The following is a 19,343-nucleotide window of genomic DNA, read 5'->3' on the forward strand; positions in this document are numbered from 1 at the left end:
AAGAAAGAAAGAAAGAAAGAAAGAAAGAAAGAAAGAAAGAAAGAAAGAAAGAGAAAGAAAGAAAGAAAGGCATTTAAAGAAATGATCATTGAAGATGAGTACCCGTACCCGGGGGATTGCCAGATACTGTGATGATTTCACAGTGTCTGAAGAGGAATTCAAAGGGAGTTTCGGCTCAATGCCACATCCCCAAAGCCAGAGCAAGTTCCAGGATCTTCCACCGCCTTCCGTACTTCTAGGTTTTGGGATATACTTGTAAACTGTTCCTGCGTGAGATATATAGGAGGCAGAACAAAAGTGTCTCAAATTCCAGGTAGTGGGAATTTCTCAATAATGATACTTTTTAGGGGTGTCTGACTGGCTCAGTTGGTAGGGTAAGTGACTCTTCATCTTAGGGTCGTGAGTTCAAGCCCTATGTGAGGTTCCTTGCTCAGTCTGGAGTCAGCTTGAGATACTCTGTCCCTCTCCCTCTGCCCCTCCGGCTCATGCTCGCTCTCTCTCAAATAAATCTTTAAAACATTTTTTGCTTTTTAATGTAAAATAATTTAAGATCTATAGAAAAGTTGCCAAAAATTAAAGATCTCCTATACCCTTCACTCAGCTTCCCCTTACCTTAATGTCTTATATAACTATAGATTATTTATCAAAATCAGGAAATAAATATGACAGTAAACATTTGAAAACATTAAAAGGGCATATTCACATAAAATAAAAGATAAAAAATAATTTCAAAACTGTAAAACAATCCCACAATTAATATCGAAAAGTTATTCTGAAAACAAGGTTTTTTTGTTTTGTTTTAAAGATTTTATTCATTTATTTGACAGAGATCACACATAGGCAGAGAGGCAGGCAGAGAAAGGGGGGGCAAGCAGGCTCCCTGCTGAGCAGAGAGCCCAATGCAGGACTTGATCCCAGGACCCTGAGATCATGACCTGAGCCAAAGGCAGAGGCTTAACCCACTGAGCCACCCAGGCACCCTGAAAACAAGGTTTTAAGTACACAAAGCTTTAGTCTCCCAGAGAGTATTGATCTTTATTTTGTTAGTGTTCTATGCATAAGAGAGAGTTTCCATCTTGGATTGATTTTGACTGAGTTAAGAATGTATCTAAAAGCATCTTTAGATGGGGCCATTAGGATATATGTTATTTCGGGTAAGCTCATTTTTTTAAACAATGAAAATATTTTGTGTACTTGCTCTGATTTTTGCTTCCCTATTAAATATTGTTTTTGCTAATTCAAAATTTAGACAATAAATTTTGACAATATTCATATCTTAAATTTTTTTGCGGTATAATTGATATATATCAGTGTAGAACATAATGATTCACTATTAATATTCACATTTTCTCTATAATATTCTGTTAAAATATTTCAAAGAACTATAAACTGTAGCAAATATTAAGCCCTGGAGAACACTGGGCAAACATTTTTGGTTTCAAGTATTCAAATAATGGAATGTTATTCACCCCTTGGAGCAAGATTTAACACTACACAGAATCATTTGTCAGGATTGCCAATTTAAGGACTTTTTTTGCTTCTAAAACTTGATATTTCTTGGACAGTCACTTCATAAGATTTGTATAAAATGTGCTGTACAAATAAGGTTATTAATATTTATTTGATTTGCAGGCATGACTCACTGTCAGCAGCACGCAGGGCCACGAACACAAACACTTATAAACACACTCATAGCATAGCAACAGTTACAAGCAAAACTAACTGATTAGATCCTGATCGATTCTCTCCTGGTTCTGTCCTCCTGGTCAACCTTAATCTTTTACTCTGTGTGTCAGCATTTTCTGCTCTTGCTTTCAACTTGATGTGGTGGATTCCTTCGAACCAGTAACGTGTCTACCTTTATTACCAGGCTTTATTCTCACAGGAGAATTATGGTATTTTCTCTCATGTTCCACATTTCTTGACTGATTTTTCTTTGGATTCAGGAAGACGTACACATTTCCCAAGAAACGCTGAGAAGGTATTCCCACAGGGAAGCACTGCTCAGTCCCAGCTCAGTTACCTGAAACTAATTTCAAGGCTTAAAATTCCAGGGACGACCAGGATTTTGGAACCCCAACTATAATTTTGCAGGAGGGCTGCTCTCATTCTGACGCATTCTCAAGAGTCCTTTGGAATCTTACCAGCTTATTCTAGCGAAAGGTCTCTTTTTAGACTTCTCCCCTCAGATAGGCCCTGGGGCTTGAGTTTTTGACCCCTTCTCCTGAGAGGGTCATTGAAACAAATGTTCCATTTTTCTGGGACGGGCAGATGCCCCAGGGCCGTGCCATTTCTGTGGTTTTTTACCTTTCTGGATTCCAGTTTTCCCTTGGTTTTGTCTAGCGCACTACCATCTTGTCAGTGTATTGATAGCTTTAAGATTTTTTTTATATTTTCTCCAACTTTTTAAACTTCTTTTCTGTGAGAGGATTGACCTAAACAACCCAAACTTCAGTTATTAGAACTAAAAAGCCCCAATAGTTGTGTCATTTTTTTAAAGATTTATTTATCTGAGAGAGAGAAAGAGAGAGCACGCTCACCGGGAGGAGGAGGGGCAAAGGCAGAGGGAGAAGCAGACTCCCCACGAGCAGGGAGCCTGATGGGGGCTCGAGCCATTGATTGATCACAGGACTCTGGGATCATGACCTGAACTGAAGGCAGCCCCCTAACCGACTGAGCCTCCCAGGAGCCCCACAAATCCCTGATAGTTTCAGATAAGCCATTATTTGGCTCTGAGAATTTGGAGTTTCAAATTTGGAATTAGCACATTGAGTCAGAGTAGAAGAGCAGGAAGCGTCTCTGGTTATAGTGTTTTGGGGAACGAGATGCCATTTTGCAGGCTTTATGATGGCATTCAATTCAGTCTCTCATTCGCCCAGCAAACGTTGGTTGAGTTTTTGCTGTGCGCCAGGCACTATGCTAAGGGCAGGGTAATAAACACAGATGTGCTCTCTGCCCTCAAAGAGCTTCTAGTCAAAACGAGTTGCTGGTTAATAAGTTAAGGTCTATATCTAAAACACAGTACCTTCAAATCCAATGAATGTGTTGACTTCCAGAGCAGTGGAAACGTGTAGAGTTAACCCACAGACTTTCAGATTTCCTAGTACATACTTCTATTTTTTTTAGTTATTAATTTTTATTTTATGATCTATTTCTAGTTTTTATTTAAATTCAAGTTAGTTAACATACATGGTAAAATTGGTTTCAGGTGTAGAATTTAGTGATTTATCACTTACATACAACACCTAGTGCTCATCACAAGTGCCCTCCTTAATCCCCACCACCCTTTCAGCCCATCTCACCCCAACTCCCTCTATCAACCCTTTGTGTTCTGTAGTTAAGAGTCTCTTAGGGTTTGCTTCCCTCTGTTTGTTTTTTTTTTTCTTCCCCTGTAGTTCATTGTTTTGTTTCTTAAACACCACATATGAGTGAAATCATATGGTACTGCTTTTCTCTGACTTATTTCACTTAGCATAATACCCTCTAGCCTCTTCCACATCGTTGCAAATGGTAAGATTTCATTCTCTTTGATGGTGAGTAATACCCCATGGTATAACTAGACTAGTACACATCACTTTTAGAGGCCCTAATTAGGACTATATCCTGTAGCCCTGAGAGAATCTTATTTCAGCATGTGACAGTTCTGTTCTATCTCTAGGAGTGGTTCCCTTGCCTCAAAAGGACAAGTACATTCATTTCTTTACTCAGCAAATATTTCTTTTTTTTTTTTATGTTGATTAATTTATTTAATTTACCCTAGAGGAATTGTGCAAAAAACCTATTGCCACAACATGCTTTTAACAAATGACCCCAAAAATCAGTTCTTGCAAAGAGTATATATTCTCAGTGGCACAAGTCTATAGGTTGACGATGGTTCGGCTGATCTAGATGGGCTCTGTATCAGCTGTACTCACATCCAGGCTACGGTTCAGTTCAGTTTTCTTCCATTTTGGCTTGTTCTGGAACCCAAGCATAAGAATGCAGCAGCTACCTTGGGTAAAGTTAAGTACTTGAACCGGTCACAGGCTCGGTCAGCTCGGAGCGTGTCCGGAGGCCAGGGTGACGGGAGCAATTGGGCGCTGTTCTCTGAGGGCGCACTGAGGAGTGGGGCCCCAGACTCTCGGCTCCTCCGGGCCGGAGACTGGGAGGCCGCCATCTTCATTCCCGTCCTCCGGAACTCTCAGCAAATATTTCTAGAGCACATACTAGGAGGCCGGCACTGACTATCCATTGATCAATAAAAAGGACGTAGTCACAGTATCATTCATGTTCCTGTAGCTCTCAGACTCTAGTGATCTAGTGATACTGACCTCTGTATTTACTGAAGTCACTATTTGTCTTGTTGCCTCTGACTCATGGCCGTATTTACTCTCTTATGGGCAAGGACCCCACATTCTGAATCAGTGCAGTGGATGATGGTAAAGTGTAGAGCCAGTCTCCTCCACATCAGGAACCTTGCTCCTAAGCTTCTCTTCCCTTTAAGGTACTATGGAAAGGGATATTGACCAGAGACTCTCAGGATAATTTTAAAAGACTGTTGCAAATCAAATCAGAACATGTTTGTTAAGGAATGGAACATTTTCAGCAAGATATTGAGTGAGATCTAAGGCCCACTAAAGAGAACCATTCAGTTAACAAGTAGGAAAACTGCTGATATGGAACAATAAGATCTTTATACTGAAGTGATATATAATATTCTAGACAGATTTCTTAAAATTTGAAAATCTAGTTTTTCTACATACGGAAGCAGTTTGTTATCCTGAAGATTCCTTGGAATGCCTCAGGTATTAATTCATTCTCTGGCACCTGGGTGGCTCAGTGGGTTAAGCCTCTGCCTTCAGCTCAGGTCATGATCTTAGGGTCCTGGGATCGAGCCCGCATCGGCCTCTCTGCTCAGTGGGGAGCCTGCTTCTCCCCCACCTCTCTGCCTCCCTCTCTGCCTACTTGTGATCTCTCTCTGTCAAATACGTAAATAAAATATTAAAAAAAAATTCCTTCTCAAACTAGTAAAAGATAAGGGAGTTAAATAGCCAAAACATTTGTTGTCTTTCAAGATATAAAATTTATGGGCACCTGGGTGGCTCAGTGGGTTAAGCTGCTGCCTTCAGCTCAGGTCATGATCTCAGGGTCCTGGGATCGAGTCCCACATCGGGCTCTCTGCTCAGCGGAGAGCCTGCTTCCCTCTCTCTCTCTCTCTGCCTGCCTCTCTGCCTACTTGTGATCTGTCTCTGTCAAATAAATAAATAAAATCTTTAAAAAAAAAAGATATAAAATTTATGTGAAAGGATTAATAACCTTTGTTTCTGGTTTGTCAGTACATAGGAAAAAAGCAAGTCTCCTTGACTTGTGACATCTGGTTCAGGGTGTTGGCTCAGTAAAAATTAGCTCCGTTACTTGTAATGGATTTTATCTTGGTATAAAACAGTAAACAGAGTCAGAAGGCATTAATAATCTATGTGAATTTAGGACTGAAACTACTTTTCCTTTTACGATAGGTCTTTTAACGTACATCAGGAAATGTAGCTTGAAATGGTTAACTTAGTTATAAGTAACCTGTGAATCACTGTTCTTAACTCTGCAGTATGGCTTTGTGAACATTTCCTCACCCCAGCTCCAGGCAGAGGGGTGGAGAAACTGGACTACATCCAGGGATTTTAAGTATCGGTTTCAGATTTCACTGAGGCTTTGCTGGACCCAGGGAAAGGGCCTGCCCACCCCCCACCCCCGCCAGCATGGGACCTTCCGCAGTGAGCGTTCCTGCCACCCCGCGGCCGCCTGACTGTGCCACTTCTGACCCTTCACTTTCCCAGACGTTCGCAAGACCCAGAAAGGCTCTGGGGCGGTCATTTACGCAGCCAGTATTGAGTTCCTGCTGTATTCCAAGCCGTGATCTCTGCCCTCTCCAAGCCGTGATCTCTGCCCTCGTGGGGAGAGATAAACATTAAGCAAGCAGAAACATGCATGTGAATTAGAAGGCAGAGGTAGCTAAGAAATCAGGGAAGACCTCACCGAATAGTGACATTTGAGTGAAGATCCAGATGATTGTAGGAAGCCAACCAAGCCATTTTGAGGGGGAGGTAATCGTCACCGGCAGATGGGACAGCAAGGACAAGAGTGCGTCTCGTGTTTGAGGGACAGCAAGGAGGGCAGTTCAACTAGAGCGAAGGTGTGGGTTTTATGGTTCATTATTGAGAGTAAGATGAGAAGCCATGGGAAGGTTTAGAGCAGGGGAGTGGTGAGGTCTGATGTACAATGTTAGAGTCCCTCTGGGCAGCCTGTACCAGGACAGTAGACCAGGGATGATGCAGAGTCCGTGGTTCTGGGGACATTTTGAGTCTGAGCCTTTAGGACTTGCTGTTGGGTCGGGTGTGAGGTGTGAGAGAAGAGTGAAGGATGACCCTGAGGTTGGACAACTGGAAAGACTGGAGTTGCCAGTAATTTCTCAGTTCTTGGTGAAGACAGCAGGAGACACTGGCTGCTGGGAGAGGTGGGACAGGGCAGAAGTCAGGAGCTCAGTTTTGGTCACCTTGTGGTGTCTGTAAGACATCTGAGTGCAAGTGTTGCCTAGGCAGTTTGGTAACAGCCCTGAAGTCAGGGGAGAGGTGAGGGCTGGAGATGTGCATTAGTGACAAAGACATTTTGGCAGCACAGAGACATTATTTAAAGAGAAATTTAACGAGATTACTTTAAAAAAATTTTTTTAAAGATTTTTATTTATTCATTTGGGAGAGAAAGAAAGCACGAGAAGGGGAGAGAGACAGAGGAGAAAGCAGACCCTCCACTGAGCAGGGAGCCCGATGCAGGGCTCGATCCCAGGAACCTGGGATTACGACCTGAGCCGAAGGCAGATGCCCAACCATCTGAGCCACCCAGGCGCCCCTAAAAATTTTTTTAAAATAAGGTGTAGATAGAGAAAAAGAGAGGCGGCCCAGGCACTGAACTTCTCCAGGAGCAGAAGGAAACTGGAAGAGTAAGGCGTTAATCATAATTAGAATTAACTGAGCACTTACTACTTGTCAGACAATATGCTGGGTCATTGAGCGCTTTTTCTCATCCTCTACATTGCCCACATTTGACAGATGGGCAAGCAGAGATTGGCCCAGAGTGTCACAGTTGGTCAGTGGTTGTGCTGTGGTTCAAATTCAGGCCCATCTCCTCGAACAGGCTGTGTGGCTCTGTCCCTGGCTGTCCTTGCGCCCCACTGTGGTGTCCATGCATTTCAACTTCAGGAGAGACTGCTCTGTCTCTGAGAGCAGGTGGTAGGACGCAGCACTTGAAAAACTCAGAAGTACATGTGCTCATGGAGGAGGGATCCCGAGTGGCCCTTGCCAACTTCCAAAATAATATATACCGAGCGTAACATTTTTTAGTACTCTCATTTGTTGAAAACTACAAGAGCATATGTGTATTGATATGCTTTGAAAAAATATTTAACCCTTCCTCGCAGATCCACTTCTGACGGCTAGCTTATCATGAAGTTGCACGAGTTTCCAAAACACTTACCCATTCATGCTAGCCACATCCCCAAGCTGCTCAAGGTTCCAGTTTCTCTATTTGAACCCTCACCTAACTCCTAACCCTTTCAGTTCACCACCAGGCTTAAAACCTGAGGCATCTTAAGTGCTTCTCACAGCCTGTCACATTAAGAGCATATACACCTTTCAGAGCATATCAGATTTCCCCCAAACACCTCTTATTTTCCTATATTCCAGCCTTTTTCGCCTTTTACAGTGCTGCCAGACTCCTGCTCCTGCCTTTCCTTCTCCCAGTTGTCTCTTTTCATTATTGCTTCCTTCCTGCCTCTGTCAGGGAACTTACCTTTAGGTCTTAGGGGTCTTTCCTCTCCTTCATTTGCAGGCCCTCTGTCCATACCACCAGAGGCTCTAGCACCACGGACGCCCTCTGAGTAGCTTTAGCCAGAGCTGTCTCCTTGACAGCTCTTCCTTAGGCCAAGAGGCAGCTGCACCGGATAAGGGCAGAAACCACATTTCCAGTCAAATCCATGTTCCCCGCAGTCCTGCTGTATGCCAGGTGATTGCAGATCTAGGAGAAGCCCCGGGACACGCTGGTGTTTGCGAGCGGCAGGACAGGAAGATGGGCTAGCCAAGGAGATGCAGGTAGTCCAGTGAGCGGGATTGATCCATTAGAGCCGGTGCACTGAAGAAGCAGAAGTGGGGGGGTGGCAAACTGCTGGAACAGCGTCTCTTGAGGGGCTGGGCGGGAGTGGGATCCAGTGAACCAGCGGAGAGACTGGCCTGTTGTCGTTGTCGGAGCAGAGACCATTTCTCCATTTGAACAGGAGGGCAGGCAGAGTGTATGGGTACAAACGCACTAGGATGGTAGATGATAGGGAAAGGATGAAGAAACGGTAATGATTTCTAGAGGAAAAAGGCAGAAAGCAAGGTGGCCACAGCAGACTAGGGCCCAAGGACACACGGCCGTCACTGGGCAGGTGTGCCAGAGAGCTCCGATCCCACATGCGGTCAGTAGAGGAAACAGCCCCAGTGGTCTGTGGCTGCAGGGCCTGCAGGGTGCTGAGGGGAGAGAAGCTCAGGAGAATGGCAGGCCAGCTCCGCTCGCTTCCCTCCCCCCTGCTTCAGGCCGCTGACCATGACTGGAAACAGAAATCCCAGCGAGGAAGAGTATTCTGGCAAGGCCAGAGATGGAGTCATTTTCTGAAAGCCTGAAAGCAGATGGCGTGAAAGAGAGGAAACTATCTCTGCAGTGAGCTCGGGAGAGGACCGCAGAGCAAGTGGGCACGGGTGCAGGGACTGCAGACTGGGCGGCGGTGCGGCAGGAGGGGCTCCTGGAGCAAATCGGTGTGATGAATGAGGGGAGCCAGACCCCTGAGCCCCCACTCCCGTCACTGCGCTGAACGGGGGCGGCAGCCGCAGTTACCCTCCAATTGAAGCATGAGGATGAGCACCGAGGCCCGTCCTCAGAGAGGGGACCCTGCAGGGGCGCCTGGCTGCCTCAGTCTGGGGAGTCTTGGGGTCGTGAGCTTGAGCCCCACATTGGGAGTAGAGTTTACTTTAAAAAAGAAAGGAAGGAAGGAAGGAAAGGAAGGAAGGAAAGGAAGGAAGGAAGGAAGGAGAAAGAAAGAAAGAAAAGAAAGAAAAAGAAAGATAGATGGCATTTAAAGAAATAATCATTGAAGATGAGTACCCCAAGTCCCGGGGGATTGCCAGATACTGTGATGATTTCAGAGTGTCTGAAGAGGAATTCGAAGGGAGTTTCGGCTCAATGCCACATCCCCAAAGCCAGAGCAAGTTCCAGGATCTTCCACCACCTTCCGTACTTCTAGGTTTTGGGATACATTTGTCAACTGTTCCTGCGTGAGATATACGGGAGGCAGAACAAAAGTGTCTCAAATTCCAGGTAGTAGGAACTCCTCAATAATGATACTTTTTAGAATTAATCATGTTCCACAGAAATGTCATGTCTTCTGTGCTTAAGATGGAAACATGACAACACAGGCTCAGAGAGCTTAGTAACTTCCCCAAGATTATCCAGCTGGTGAGTGGCAAGAGTCAGTCTCGCACCCAGGGCTCACAGAAGTGTGTTCTTAACCCCTAAGCTAGCTTGCCCTCTCCTGGCCTCTAGCACCTACCTATAAATTAGACATGGTTCCCGCCTGCACGGAGTATTCAGTGTAAGAGATAGAGATAAACAACTATAATAAAGTAACATGGGTGAGATGAGAGAGAGATTTGCTCTGGAAGATGGCAAGAACCGCAGGAAGCAGAGACTGTCACTGGGGCGGCGCGTCTGTCACCTGACCAGAGATGCCTACTGGCACATTAGGTATTTGAGGAAAGGAAAAAGAAGTAGTGAGGAAAACAGCTCCATGGATTTTTTATAACTGGAAGAATTGGGAGTCCTGGGGACCAGCTGTCTCATTTTACAGATGGGTAGATTCAGTCCCCGAGAGAGTAAGTGGTTTGTCCAAGAGTAAACATCTCATTATTGACAAAGCGCATAACCCTGGTCTCCTTACAGTTATGTTGTGTATTGTTTCACAAATAGGGATTAGACGAAGGTTCAAGGAATCATTCCTGGGCATCCAGTAGATGACCCAGTAGCCAGAAGAGTCATCTTACCAAAGCCTGGCTCTGAGCCTGGTACTCCTCCTTGAATGAGGTAAACAGCATTCAGGTCCTTTGGGATCTGCCCCAGTCTACCCCTCCGGCCTTATCTTCTGTTACTTTTTCTACTTACTCTGTCTTTCAAACTGTTCCCCACTTCCTAATTCTGTGGAAATTCTGCTCATGCTTGAAGGCATTGCTCAAAAGCCACCCCTTCTGCAAAATCTCCAGTTGCCCCAGTAGGACTCTGCTTCATCGCCAAAGCCATCTGTGTTTGTTATAGAGCTGGTCACATTGGATTTTCCTTTGAGTGTTGCTCCTGTATTGCAAGAGGCAGGGGCTAACTTGCCCCTGTTTTCTCTCTCCTACAATACCTCACCTATAATGGGCGCCTCGCTATTATTTCTTGACTCAAATAGGTATTTTTATCTGTACCTTTCTGCTTTCTAACCTTCTTCCCCATTTCCTGAATATGCTGGATGATTGGATAGGAAAGAGATTTTTAGGAAATGGTCTTCATGCTTCTCTGCCATGGCAAGTATCAAGGAAAGTGTGAAAGCCTACGTAGCTACGTTCTTCTAGGGGACAGTTTGAATATGACCATACACCCAATCGGAGTAAGAAGGAAGTTCTCTTTCTTGCTCCAGTGGGATGTCCCCATGCGTCTACAGGCGGGAGTGGAAACCACTTGTGATTTGAGTGTATGCCAGCTGGTAACTTGACTCCCATAAAAAGCAAACTCTCAAAGGAGGAAGAGTTCTGCTTCTCACTAAGGGAGATCCACAGATTTTCAAATGTCCAGGGAGTAGAAAGCCCAACTTGGAGGATGGGGAACGTCCACGTGTTGTGCTGAGCTGTGCATGAAAACATGACTTATACCACTGGTTGATGACTGAAATACCTAAAGAGGCAGAAGAGCTATGGGACCTTACCTTGGGCTTTTAAAGGGGGCTGTTCTCCCTCACTCGGTGTTTTTCTGAAAGACCTTTCGAACAGCAGAATGCTTCTACCTTCAGCATAGAAAGCAGCCAAGCCAGTTTGACCAGCTTGAGGGAAACACTGAACAAAGCTGCCAACTCCAATCACATGAACACTGGTTACTAATTATCTTCTGGCCTCTGTGGGGAAAGATATAGCAGCTTCCTGATTGGAACCTGAGGTTAAAATAGCTCCACATCTCTGTGCTCCAGCTGGAGGAGCAAGAAGAGTGTCTCAGACACCTTGGGAGACATTTTCAGAAGGACGGATACAGCCTTAGGCTAACCTGCACCTGTCCACATTTCAGCCCCGCCCAGGCCCATGGAAGAAGGAAGTAAAACGCCCGTCTTTACACACACCAAGCATGTGTGAGACCTATGAAGTTAGAGAAGAAAGAGAAGCGGAGAAGAAAGAGCACTGGGGCTCCAGCTGGGAGTATGAAGACCACAGGAGCCTACAGAAGAGGGACCTTACAGGGCTGGATCGACTTTACAGAGAAGGCAGCTTGGATTCCAGACACTGGACCTTGGGGCAGAATCGGCCCTACAGAAAAAGGCATTGTGGATACTGGGCTTTTGAGCAGAGTGAACCAAGCTACGAGGACTGTGAGGAAGCGGAAGAAAGTCGAAAGGACTGTATGAACTACGGAAGTACGGCTCAGAGTTGTGATGGTTACAAGAACTCAGAAAACATGGATTATGGGAATCTGAGCCCAGGGACTAAGGGTAACTGGCTTACAGGCAGCCCAGAAAGCTGGAAAGCTAGAGGGTATGGGGACGTGAATGGCCACACAAATGGTCAGAATCTGAATGGTGATCCTGAGGACTCCAAAGAAAATGAATGGTGCACTCGCCCCAGTGGTTTGGATGATTCTGGGGGGAATTGTGGTCAACCTGAAAAGTGGCACATGGACCACAGGAATTTTAATTATAATCCTGAGGATTATGAAGAAGCTAATTTTTATTATAGAAACCTCAACAATTTATGTCAGGCTCCTGGGAATTATACTAATGGTCGGTCTGTGGACTTCCCAGATTTGGATGGAATGAATGAAGGTAAAGAATTTGTCAAGTACTATGAAAGGGACAAAAAGGTTTATCAAAATGGTAAAATCTGTCCCAAAGCAGAGAGTCACGCGCTGGCTCCCAGTGACTTTGATATGGAAAATAAAGGCTACAATACTTTATTTGCAAACTGTGAGTATAAATTTCAGAATTACAGAGGGACAGATTCTGTGCATCAGATGAAGAATTGGGAGGATAATGGCATTGACAAAGCAGGAAAGACAGCGCTTGGGAGCAGAGGCACATTCCCGGATAGTCTGCAGGATCGGCGGATGAGAGGGGACCCGGGAGAACACCACGGTGGTGGTGGCATTGTTCAGGGCCCTTGGTTAGGGAAGAATACTTGGCATTTTGAGGAAGAGAAGAAAAGAAATGGCCTGGAGACTTGGAAAAGGAATAGTTGCTACCGCCGCACAGCCCCTAGCAGCCTGAGGCGCTCAGAATTTGTGCAAAACAGGAAGAAAACCCAAGGTATGAACTCAGCCATCCTTTTGAGAAGGCTACAACATGAAAATAGATAAAAGGGGTGGTTATACCAGGTACTAGGAACACTCATGCACTTAAGGAAACTGACCCTTGAAATTCTTATTTAAGTGTGTCTTGAATGAGAACATTCAAATCTCTAAGAGATTTAATCCTTTTGGGAGGCACTTCACGGAGCAAGACCGTATCCAATGCTATACATATGCACCGTGGCCTCCAGAACCAGACCCTATTCTCATGGGAACTTTCCTTTCCATTCTGGGTTTTGTCAGGCATCTCTAATCCTAAATATCTTTCCATTCTTACTTTAATTTTTTTTTTTTTTTTCTGTCTTCTGGGGATGGCAAGTTCATTATCGAGGCACCAAGAGATAATTTATTTTCCTGGCATGTTCCTTCTCTCAATCCCTATAGTTTAGACATTAGGGAAAAGAAGATTTAACTTGTTTTATAGAGTGTTCATGTCTTGACAGTCAGGAATCTTGCGTGAATGATGAGCACTACCACTCTTCTGGAAATCAGAAGATGATATTCTGCATAGTGCTTTGTTCAAGCACACAATGCTTTGTATATTCAAATTACTCCATCTCCTTTAGCCCTAAACTGAGTTATCTGTAATGTGAGTATTAATTGAGTCTTTTATAATGTAGAGGTTCTTTCTTTCTTGCCAGCTTATCTTCTCCAGGTCTCTGAAATGAACTATATTTTGTTTTATTTATTTTTTTTTTTTTATAATTTCTGGACTCTCTGTTAAACCTTTATTTTTATTATGTATGTGCTCTTCTCCTGCCAGGCCAACTTTCTGGTTGCCAATTTGGGGGAGTGTAGGTTATGACCAGAGGATAAGGGTTAGAGTCAGAAAATGTGAAGGATCTAGAAAATCTATTGCACACCTTCCTCCGAAGTGGAAAGTCTCTCACCGAGATCTTCAGAATACGTTCAATCTTGGCGGGGGCACGGCAAGTCCCTGGTCTGACATGCCCTAACTGCTGGTGGTTTATCCTGTGGTTTTCCAGCACAGTCTGGACTAAACTAGAATTTCCAGGACATTGTTTTGGATAAATCAGGCTCCCCACCTGCATTTGTAAAGATAAGAATGAAACCTACCCGGTTTTAGTTGGGAGACAGAGGTATTTAGCAGCTAGCCACTTTTGCTAGGGGCAGTTTTGCTCTGAGATGATAGGGATTGAATGACCTCTAAATTCCTTCCAGCTCAAAACAACAACAACCAACCACCCACACACACATACACACACACACACACAAGTGGTTCTATGATTCCTTATATTGGTTTTTGTATTGGTCCTATTCCCTTTCCCCACATCTGTTCCTTAGATGAACTTTGTTTCCTATCTTTAGTTCCTTATTGTGTTAAGCCTCTTAAGTGTAATAAGTGTGTTTACTCTCTCTGACTTAATGAGAGTCAAACCCTTCTCTCCAGAGTGGTGAAATTTGCCCTGTGATCTAACAGTAGCTCAGTCCCACCTTCTGTCATTTCCAATTTTAGAACTCTCTCTGTATTCGAGGACTGGAGTTTTGATGGTATATTCGTATTTCGCTCAGTTGACACCCCTTTTTTTGTACCTCTAGAATCCTCCTTAACCTGTAACAGAATCTTAGTCTGCCCGAAAACCCTTTTGCTTTCTACCGTACTTTGCTGGCTGTCTTACATACACACATACCACTGCCCTTCCCGAATGTTACAGTTACAACATGTAATTCAAGAAAGAAACAAGCGTGGGAGTCTGTCTTCTGCCCTGAGTTCACATCTCAGCCCCATCATTGATTAATAATGTAACTTCAGGAGAATTACCTAATCTCTCTGAGCTTTGGATTCCTTATTTATAAAACGAGGCTAATACTACCTGTGTTGGTGTGAGAACATAAATAAAGCACTTAATGACATGTCTGGAACATAGTAGGTGCTCATAAATTATGAGTTCTTTCTCTCTTGGTGACCCACCCCCCCCTCCCCCTTATCATTTGCTCCGCCAGCCTGTCACTTCTGGTCTCCTCTCTCCTGAGGTCCAGATGGACGCCCCCCACCATGGGACATCTGCCCTCAGACCCTGTGTCTGCAGGTATGATTACCCAAGGGGAGCGCCCCGTCCCCTCTAAGGCCTCGTCCTGGGAGGCGGGCCTTAGTCCTAAGGTTTGGCTCTTTTGAGGATTCTGTGGAAAACCAGAGTGTTTTATTGAACCTCCTAAGTTGAAGGGACTCACATTTCAGGCTGCGTCTTCTCGGCCCCAGACAGTTGTGAATGAGTATCTGCTGGGCTTTTTGGCATCCAGCTGTTCCTGCTTTCTGCCGGCTTCCTGGAGTCTCAGCACCTGCAGGGAGCGTTCAGGGATTTGAGGGGAATTTCCGCACGGATCTTGGGCTGCTGTCTGCGTGGCTCCCTCTTTTCCAGACGTCTCCCGTAATATCTAAACACTCACAGCCCCACATACGAGCCTTTGACTCTTCAGCCCAAGAAAATTGCCAGTTGTTGACTTAACATTTTTGCTTTATTCCCCCCACATTCTCGAAGACTAGGGATAGACTTCAGGGGATAAGAATTGCGTAAATATGGATCTTACCTAGTTTGCTTCCCTTGTTTTGAGTCCTATCCCCTCTAGTTTCAGCCTGATTTTGGTTGCTTTCCAGTGCCTTTCACATAGTTACTTTAGAAAATGCCTTACCCAGAGTTGCTAATAGTTCTCAACAGGGAGCTTTGTAACAATGCGAGCTGCCCTCCCATTGCTAGACCAAGAGTCAGCAGGAAGATTTTAACACTTGCTAGTAAGAGAAGTGGTTATGATGGGGAAAGGACTTGGTGCTTCGAATTCCATGTTAACTGAGTTACGTGATATTAGGATATCGGAGTGAAGGAGTCTCCCAGAGAGAACTAGGACATTGGAATCCAGGTGAGAGTCAAGGCTTGGAGGTCCAGGGTTGGAGAGCCACAGTCGAATCCTACATCACTACACATCAGCAAGACCCGTGTTTTATAAATAATGGGTAACCACCACGACCGGGTCTTACAGTCTATTTGGTGGGTTTCAACTAGCATTTTTGAAAAATAAAAGTGAATAGAAAATGTCATAGCACATCTGATGTAGTAAAAGTATGTATGTATGTCATACTTCTGTGAGTGAGCGTATGCATACACACACACATCTTATGTGTTATGTATATGTTGAGTCACAGTGTAAAGTGTGGCAGCCACAGTTAAAAAATGTTTGAAAAACACTTAAAGCTTACCCACTGTTTCTGTAACCAAAGAGATGGAGCTCAGAGAAATTGAAACCTCTGTCCAAATTCCATCCTGAGCCCAGGAACTGAACCAGGGTCTCCTGAAGCCCAGACCAGTGCTCTCAGGGTTGAAGTTAGAAGCACAGCTATGAGTTCCTTCCACGTCAGTGAACTTAGAAAAGCAGAAAAGTGTTGTGTTAAGGGTGTTGGGGGAGGGACTTCAAATGGAGGAGGGGCGCAGCCAGAGTGACACTCTGCAGAAATAGGGGAGGGGTGCGGACCAAAGAAAGACCTTGCATTTGGCCGATAGAGTGAGGAAGAGGTGCCACCAAGGCCCAGAGCACATTACAAGGAGTTTAGGAGGGAAGTGGTGATGAAGATAGAGAAGCAATTCCTTTAAAATTTGGACAGTAATTGTAGTGGAACATCAGAATCCAGGAAAATCTTGTGGGGTTGTTGTTTTTTTTTTCTCCCAAGATGAGAAAAAGCAGCATAGACTTGAAGGCAGTTTTGCCCATATTACACATGTAGTTCAGGTTTTAGTACTCTGTGGGGCAAGGTTTCTTTCTTTGCATTGTAGGTGTGTGAACATGATATCTTTGTAGGCTGGATTCAGACTGGATTCAAACTATTGGAATAAAATGTCTGCCAGTCAGTCCAAGACATTAGCTTTTCATCCTGGCTGATGTCATATGCTGATTGAAAGCCATTGAGTGTGGCAGGTGCCATGAGGGGCATACCCATCCGAGTCACAAATGACCAGCAAAACAGACCATAGGTTTCACGCTCAGTAATGCCGGTGTTCCACGCTCAGTAATGCAGGTAGGGGCGGTAGGACCACTCTAACTCACCTGCTTGGCTGTTCTCGGGGCACTTTGTGCCACTCCCTCTAATGTCATTCTGTTACTATAAGCATGAGCCGCTCCCCAATTTTTAGCTCACAGGAGTGTGTTGAGTCCCAAACACTTACATTCTGGTTAGACCTCGCTTCCTTGACAGTCCTGAGGAGGGGTGGGGCTCCTGCTCCAGTGCAACCTGGCTGGAAGCATGTGTCCTCCTCCTGGACAGCTCTTCCCTTTCTCTCCTTCTTTCTCTCCTTCAGGGACCGTCTTCCTCTTGATGTTTTTGCATTTCCTTGAGTGTCTGCTGCTTCTCTCCTTGCAGACCCACACCTCCCGTTTACTCATAGTTTCTACTCCTGCTTCACTTTAGATTACACAGAACCAGACTCTCGTCCCACTACTGCCTTGGGCCATTATTACAGCTTCTGTTCCTGTCTGATCTGCCTGATACCCTAATTCAGATTCCGGGGAGAGTGAGTACAAGTGACTCAGCTGGTGTTTTTTAGTTCCTCCTCATCATATGAACTGACCATTCATTGATCTGGGTACAAACCCGTGGTCCAGAATGGTAGAGGTGTGTCCGGGATGGGGGTCACTTGGTGTAAATCATTGCCACGAAGACTGCCGACCCTTCCCATTTGGGATGGGGTGAGCTCTGGAGTGTCCCGGTTCTGAGGCTGGCTGGCCCACACCAACCCCCGCATTTGGAACTGGGTGGAGGTGTCTTTTGGCTGTCACAGTGGCAGGTGCAGGGAACTACTTGTTTAGAAGGCAAGGACCAGGGACGCAAAATGTTTTCAGTGTGTAGACCTGTCCAATCCAATGAAGAATTGTCCTGTCCAGAGTGCCAGTTGTGTCCCCACTGAGACACTGGAGAAGATAGATAAGACTTGTGCCTGCCTTCAGGCACTTGCAGTTTTGAACAGAAAACAACATATAAACAAATAGTTAAAATACAATTTTATAAGTCCCTTAAGGGGAACTGTTAGATACCTTTCCCCTACTTGCCCTACCACCCGTGTAACCTTGTGTAAAGCATTTAATCTCACAAGCCGCAGTTTCTTTATCAATAAAACGAGTTGATATGCCTACATGACAGTATTGTGAAGATTAAGTGAGTTTATAGATATCTACATACCTTGAACAGTCCAGTAGAGCCTGGAGGGTGGGAATGCTAAATAAACATAAGCCACCACCGTCGCTTCACCAGCACAGAGATTCCATTTGACTACAGTTCAACAGGGATTTAGTAGCCAGTACTTGTACTTAGCGCTGGACCAAGCATCAGGGGGTATCCAGAGAAGGGTGTCTCCCTACCCCCAGTATACACACAGGACTTTACAGACCAGGTGAAGAGGTAAAATGTAAAACAATCATGTACTATGGTACAGAATTGTACCATCTAGACAGTGAATGCTAGGGACAGTCAGAAGGGGGAAAGCTCAGTCTTTATCTGAGTTAGGGGAGAAGGCTTTAGGAAGGTGTTTGAACTTGAGCTAAAGCTGAAGAGAGTAATGGAGGTTGACCTAGGCAGAGAGAAGCAGGGGGAGCATTCCCGGTTGGGGAAACTTTATGAGCAAGGTTACATAATTGTGGTGACAGAGAAACATAGTGTGGGGAGCACTGGAGTACTGAAGTCTCAGAAACCAGATGGCAGTTTGGACCAGAGCTTGAGGAATAAGGTGGGCTAGGCGTGCATGGGGTGCGTCATCCTCTCAGATGTAATCACTGAAACTCTGCGTAGATGCCTTCTGTGAGGCAAAGAGTGACTGGGGAGAAGAGCAGGTGTCTGAGAACCAAGCCACAGTTTGGGGGCAGACAGAGGAGGGATAGGGCGAGATCATGTGAGGAGGTCAGGAGAAAACCAGAGAATTTACCTTCAATATGTGTATTTTTTATTAGCATATAATGTATTATTTGCTTCAGGGGTACAGGTCTGTGATTCATCAGTCTTAAACAATTCACAGTGCTCACCATAGCATACACCCTCCCCAGTATCCATCACCCAGCCTCCCCATCCCTCCCACCCTTTTCCCCTCCAGCAACCCTCAGTGTGTTTCCTGTGATAGTCTCTTATGGTTTGTCTCCCTCTTTGGTTTCATCTTGTTTCACTTTTCCCTCTCTCCTCCTATGATTCTTTGTCTTGTTTCTCAAATTCCTCCTATCAGTGAGATCATATGATAATTGTCTTTCTCCGATTGACTTATTTTGCTTAGCATAATAGCCTCTGGTTCTATCAATGTCGTTGCAAATGGCAAGATTTCATTTTCTGATGGCTGGATATACCACATCTTCTTTATCCATTCATTTGTAGATGGACATCTGGACTCTTTCCATAGTTTGGCTATTGTGGACATTGCTGCTATAAACATTGGGGTGCATGTGCCCCTTCAGATCACTACATTTGTATCTTTAGGGTAAATACCCAGTAATGCAATTTCTGGGTCATAGGGTAGCTCTATTTACAACTTTTTGAGGAACCTCCATACTGTTTTCCAGAGTGGGTGCACCAGCTTGCATTCCCACCAGCAGTGTAGGAGGGTTCCCCTTTTTCTGCATCCTCGCCATCATCTGTCATTTCCTGGCTGGTTAATTTTAGCTGTTCTGACTGGTGTGAGGTGGTATCTCATTGTGGTTTTGATTTGTATTTCCCTGAT

The 19,343-nt window shown here is 44.8% G+C and overlaps 1 protein-coding gene across 3 annotated transcripts in view; it reads left to right on the forward strand.

Annotated features, from left to right (window-relative positions):
- Positions 1-19,343, forward strand: part of DNMBP (dynamin binding protein) — a 101,256-nt gene that overhangs the window by 49,442 nt on the left and 32,471 nt on the right. Inside the window, exon 1 of one of the 3 annotated variants that reach the window (XM_032882435.1) lies at positions 11,212-12,598. The exons of the other annotated variants lie outside the window; for them this stretch is intronic. Coding sequence (XP_032738326.1) covers positions 11,428-12,598 — 1,171 coding nt within the window. The 5' untranslated portion in view covers positions 11,212-11,427. Of the gene's footprint in view, positions 1-11,211; positions 12,599-19,343 lie in introns of those variants that run through there. 3 annotated transcript variants of the gene reach the window in all.

This window comes from Lontra canadensis, unplaced genomic scaffold, assembly GCF_010015895.1.
Source record: "Lontra canadensis isolate GAN:19392208 unplaced genomic scaffold, GSC_riverotter_1.0 scaffold3, whole genome shotgun sequence".
NCBI classification, from domain to species: Eukaryota; Metazoa; Chordata; class Mammalia; order Carnivora; family Mustelidae; genus Lontra; species Lontra canadensis.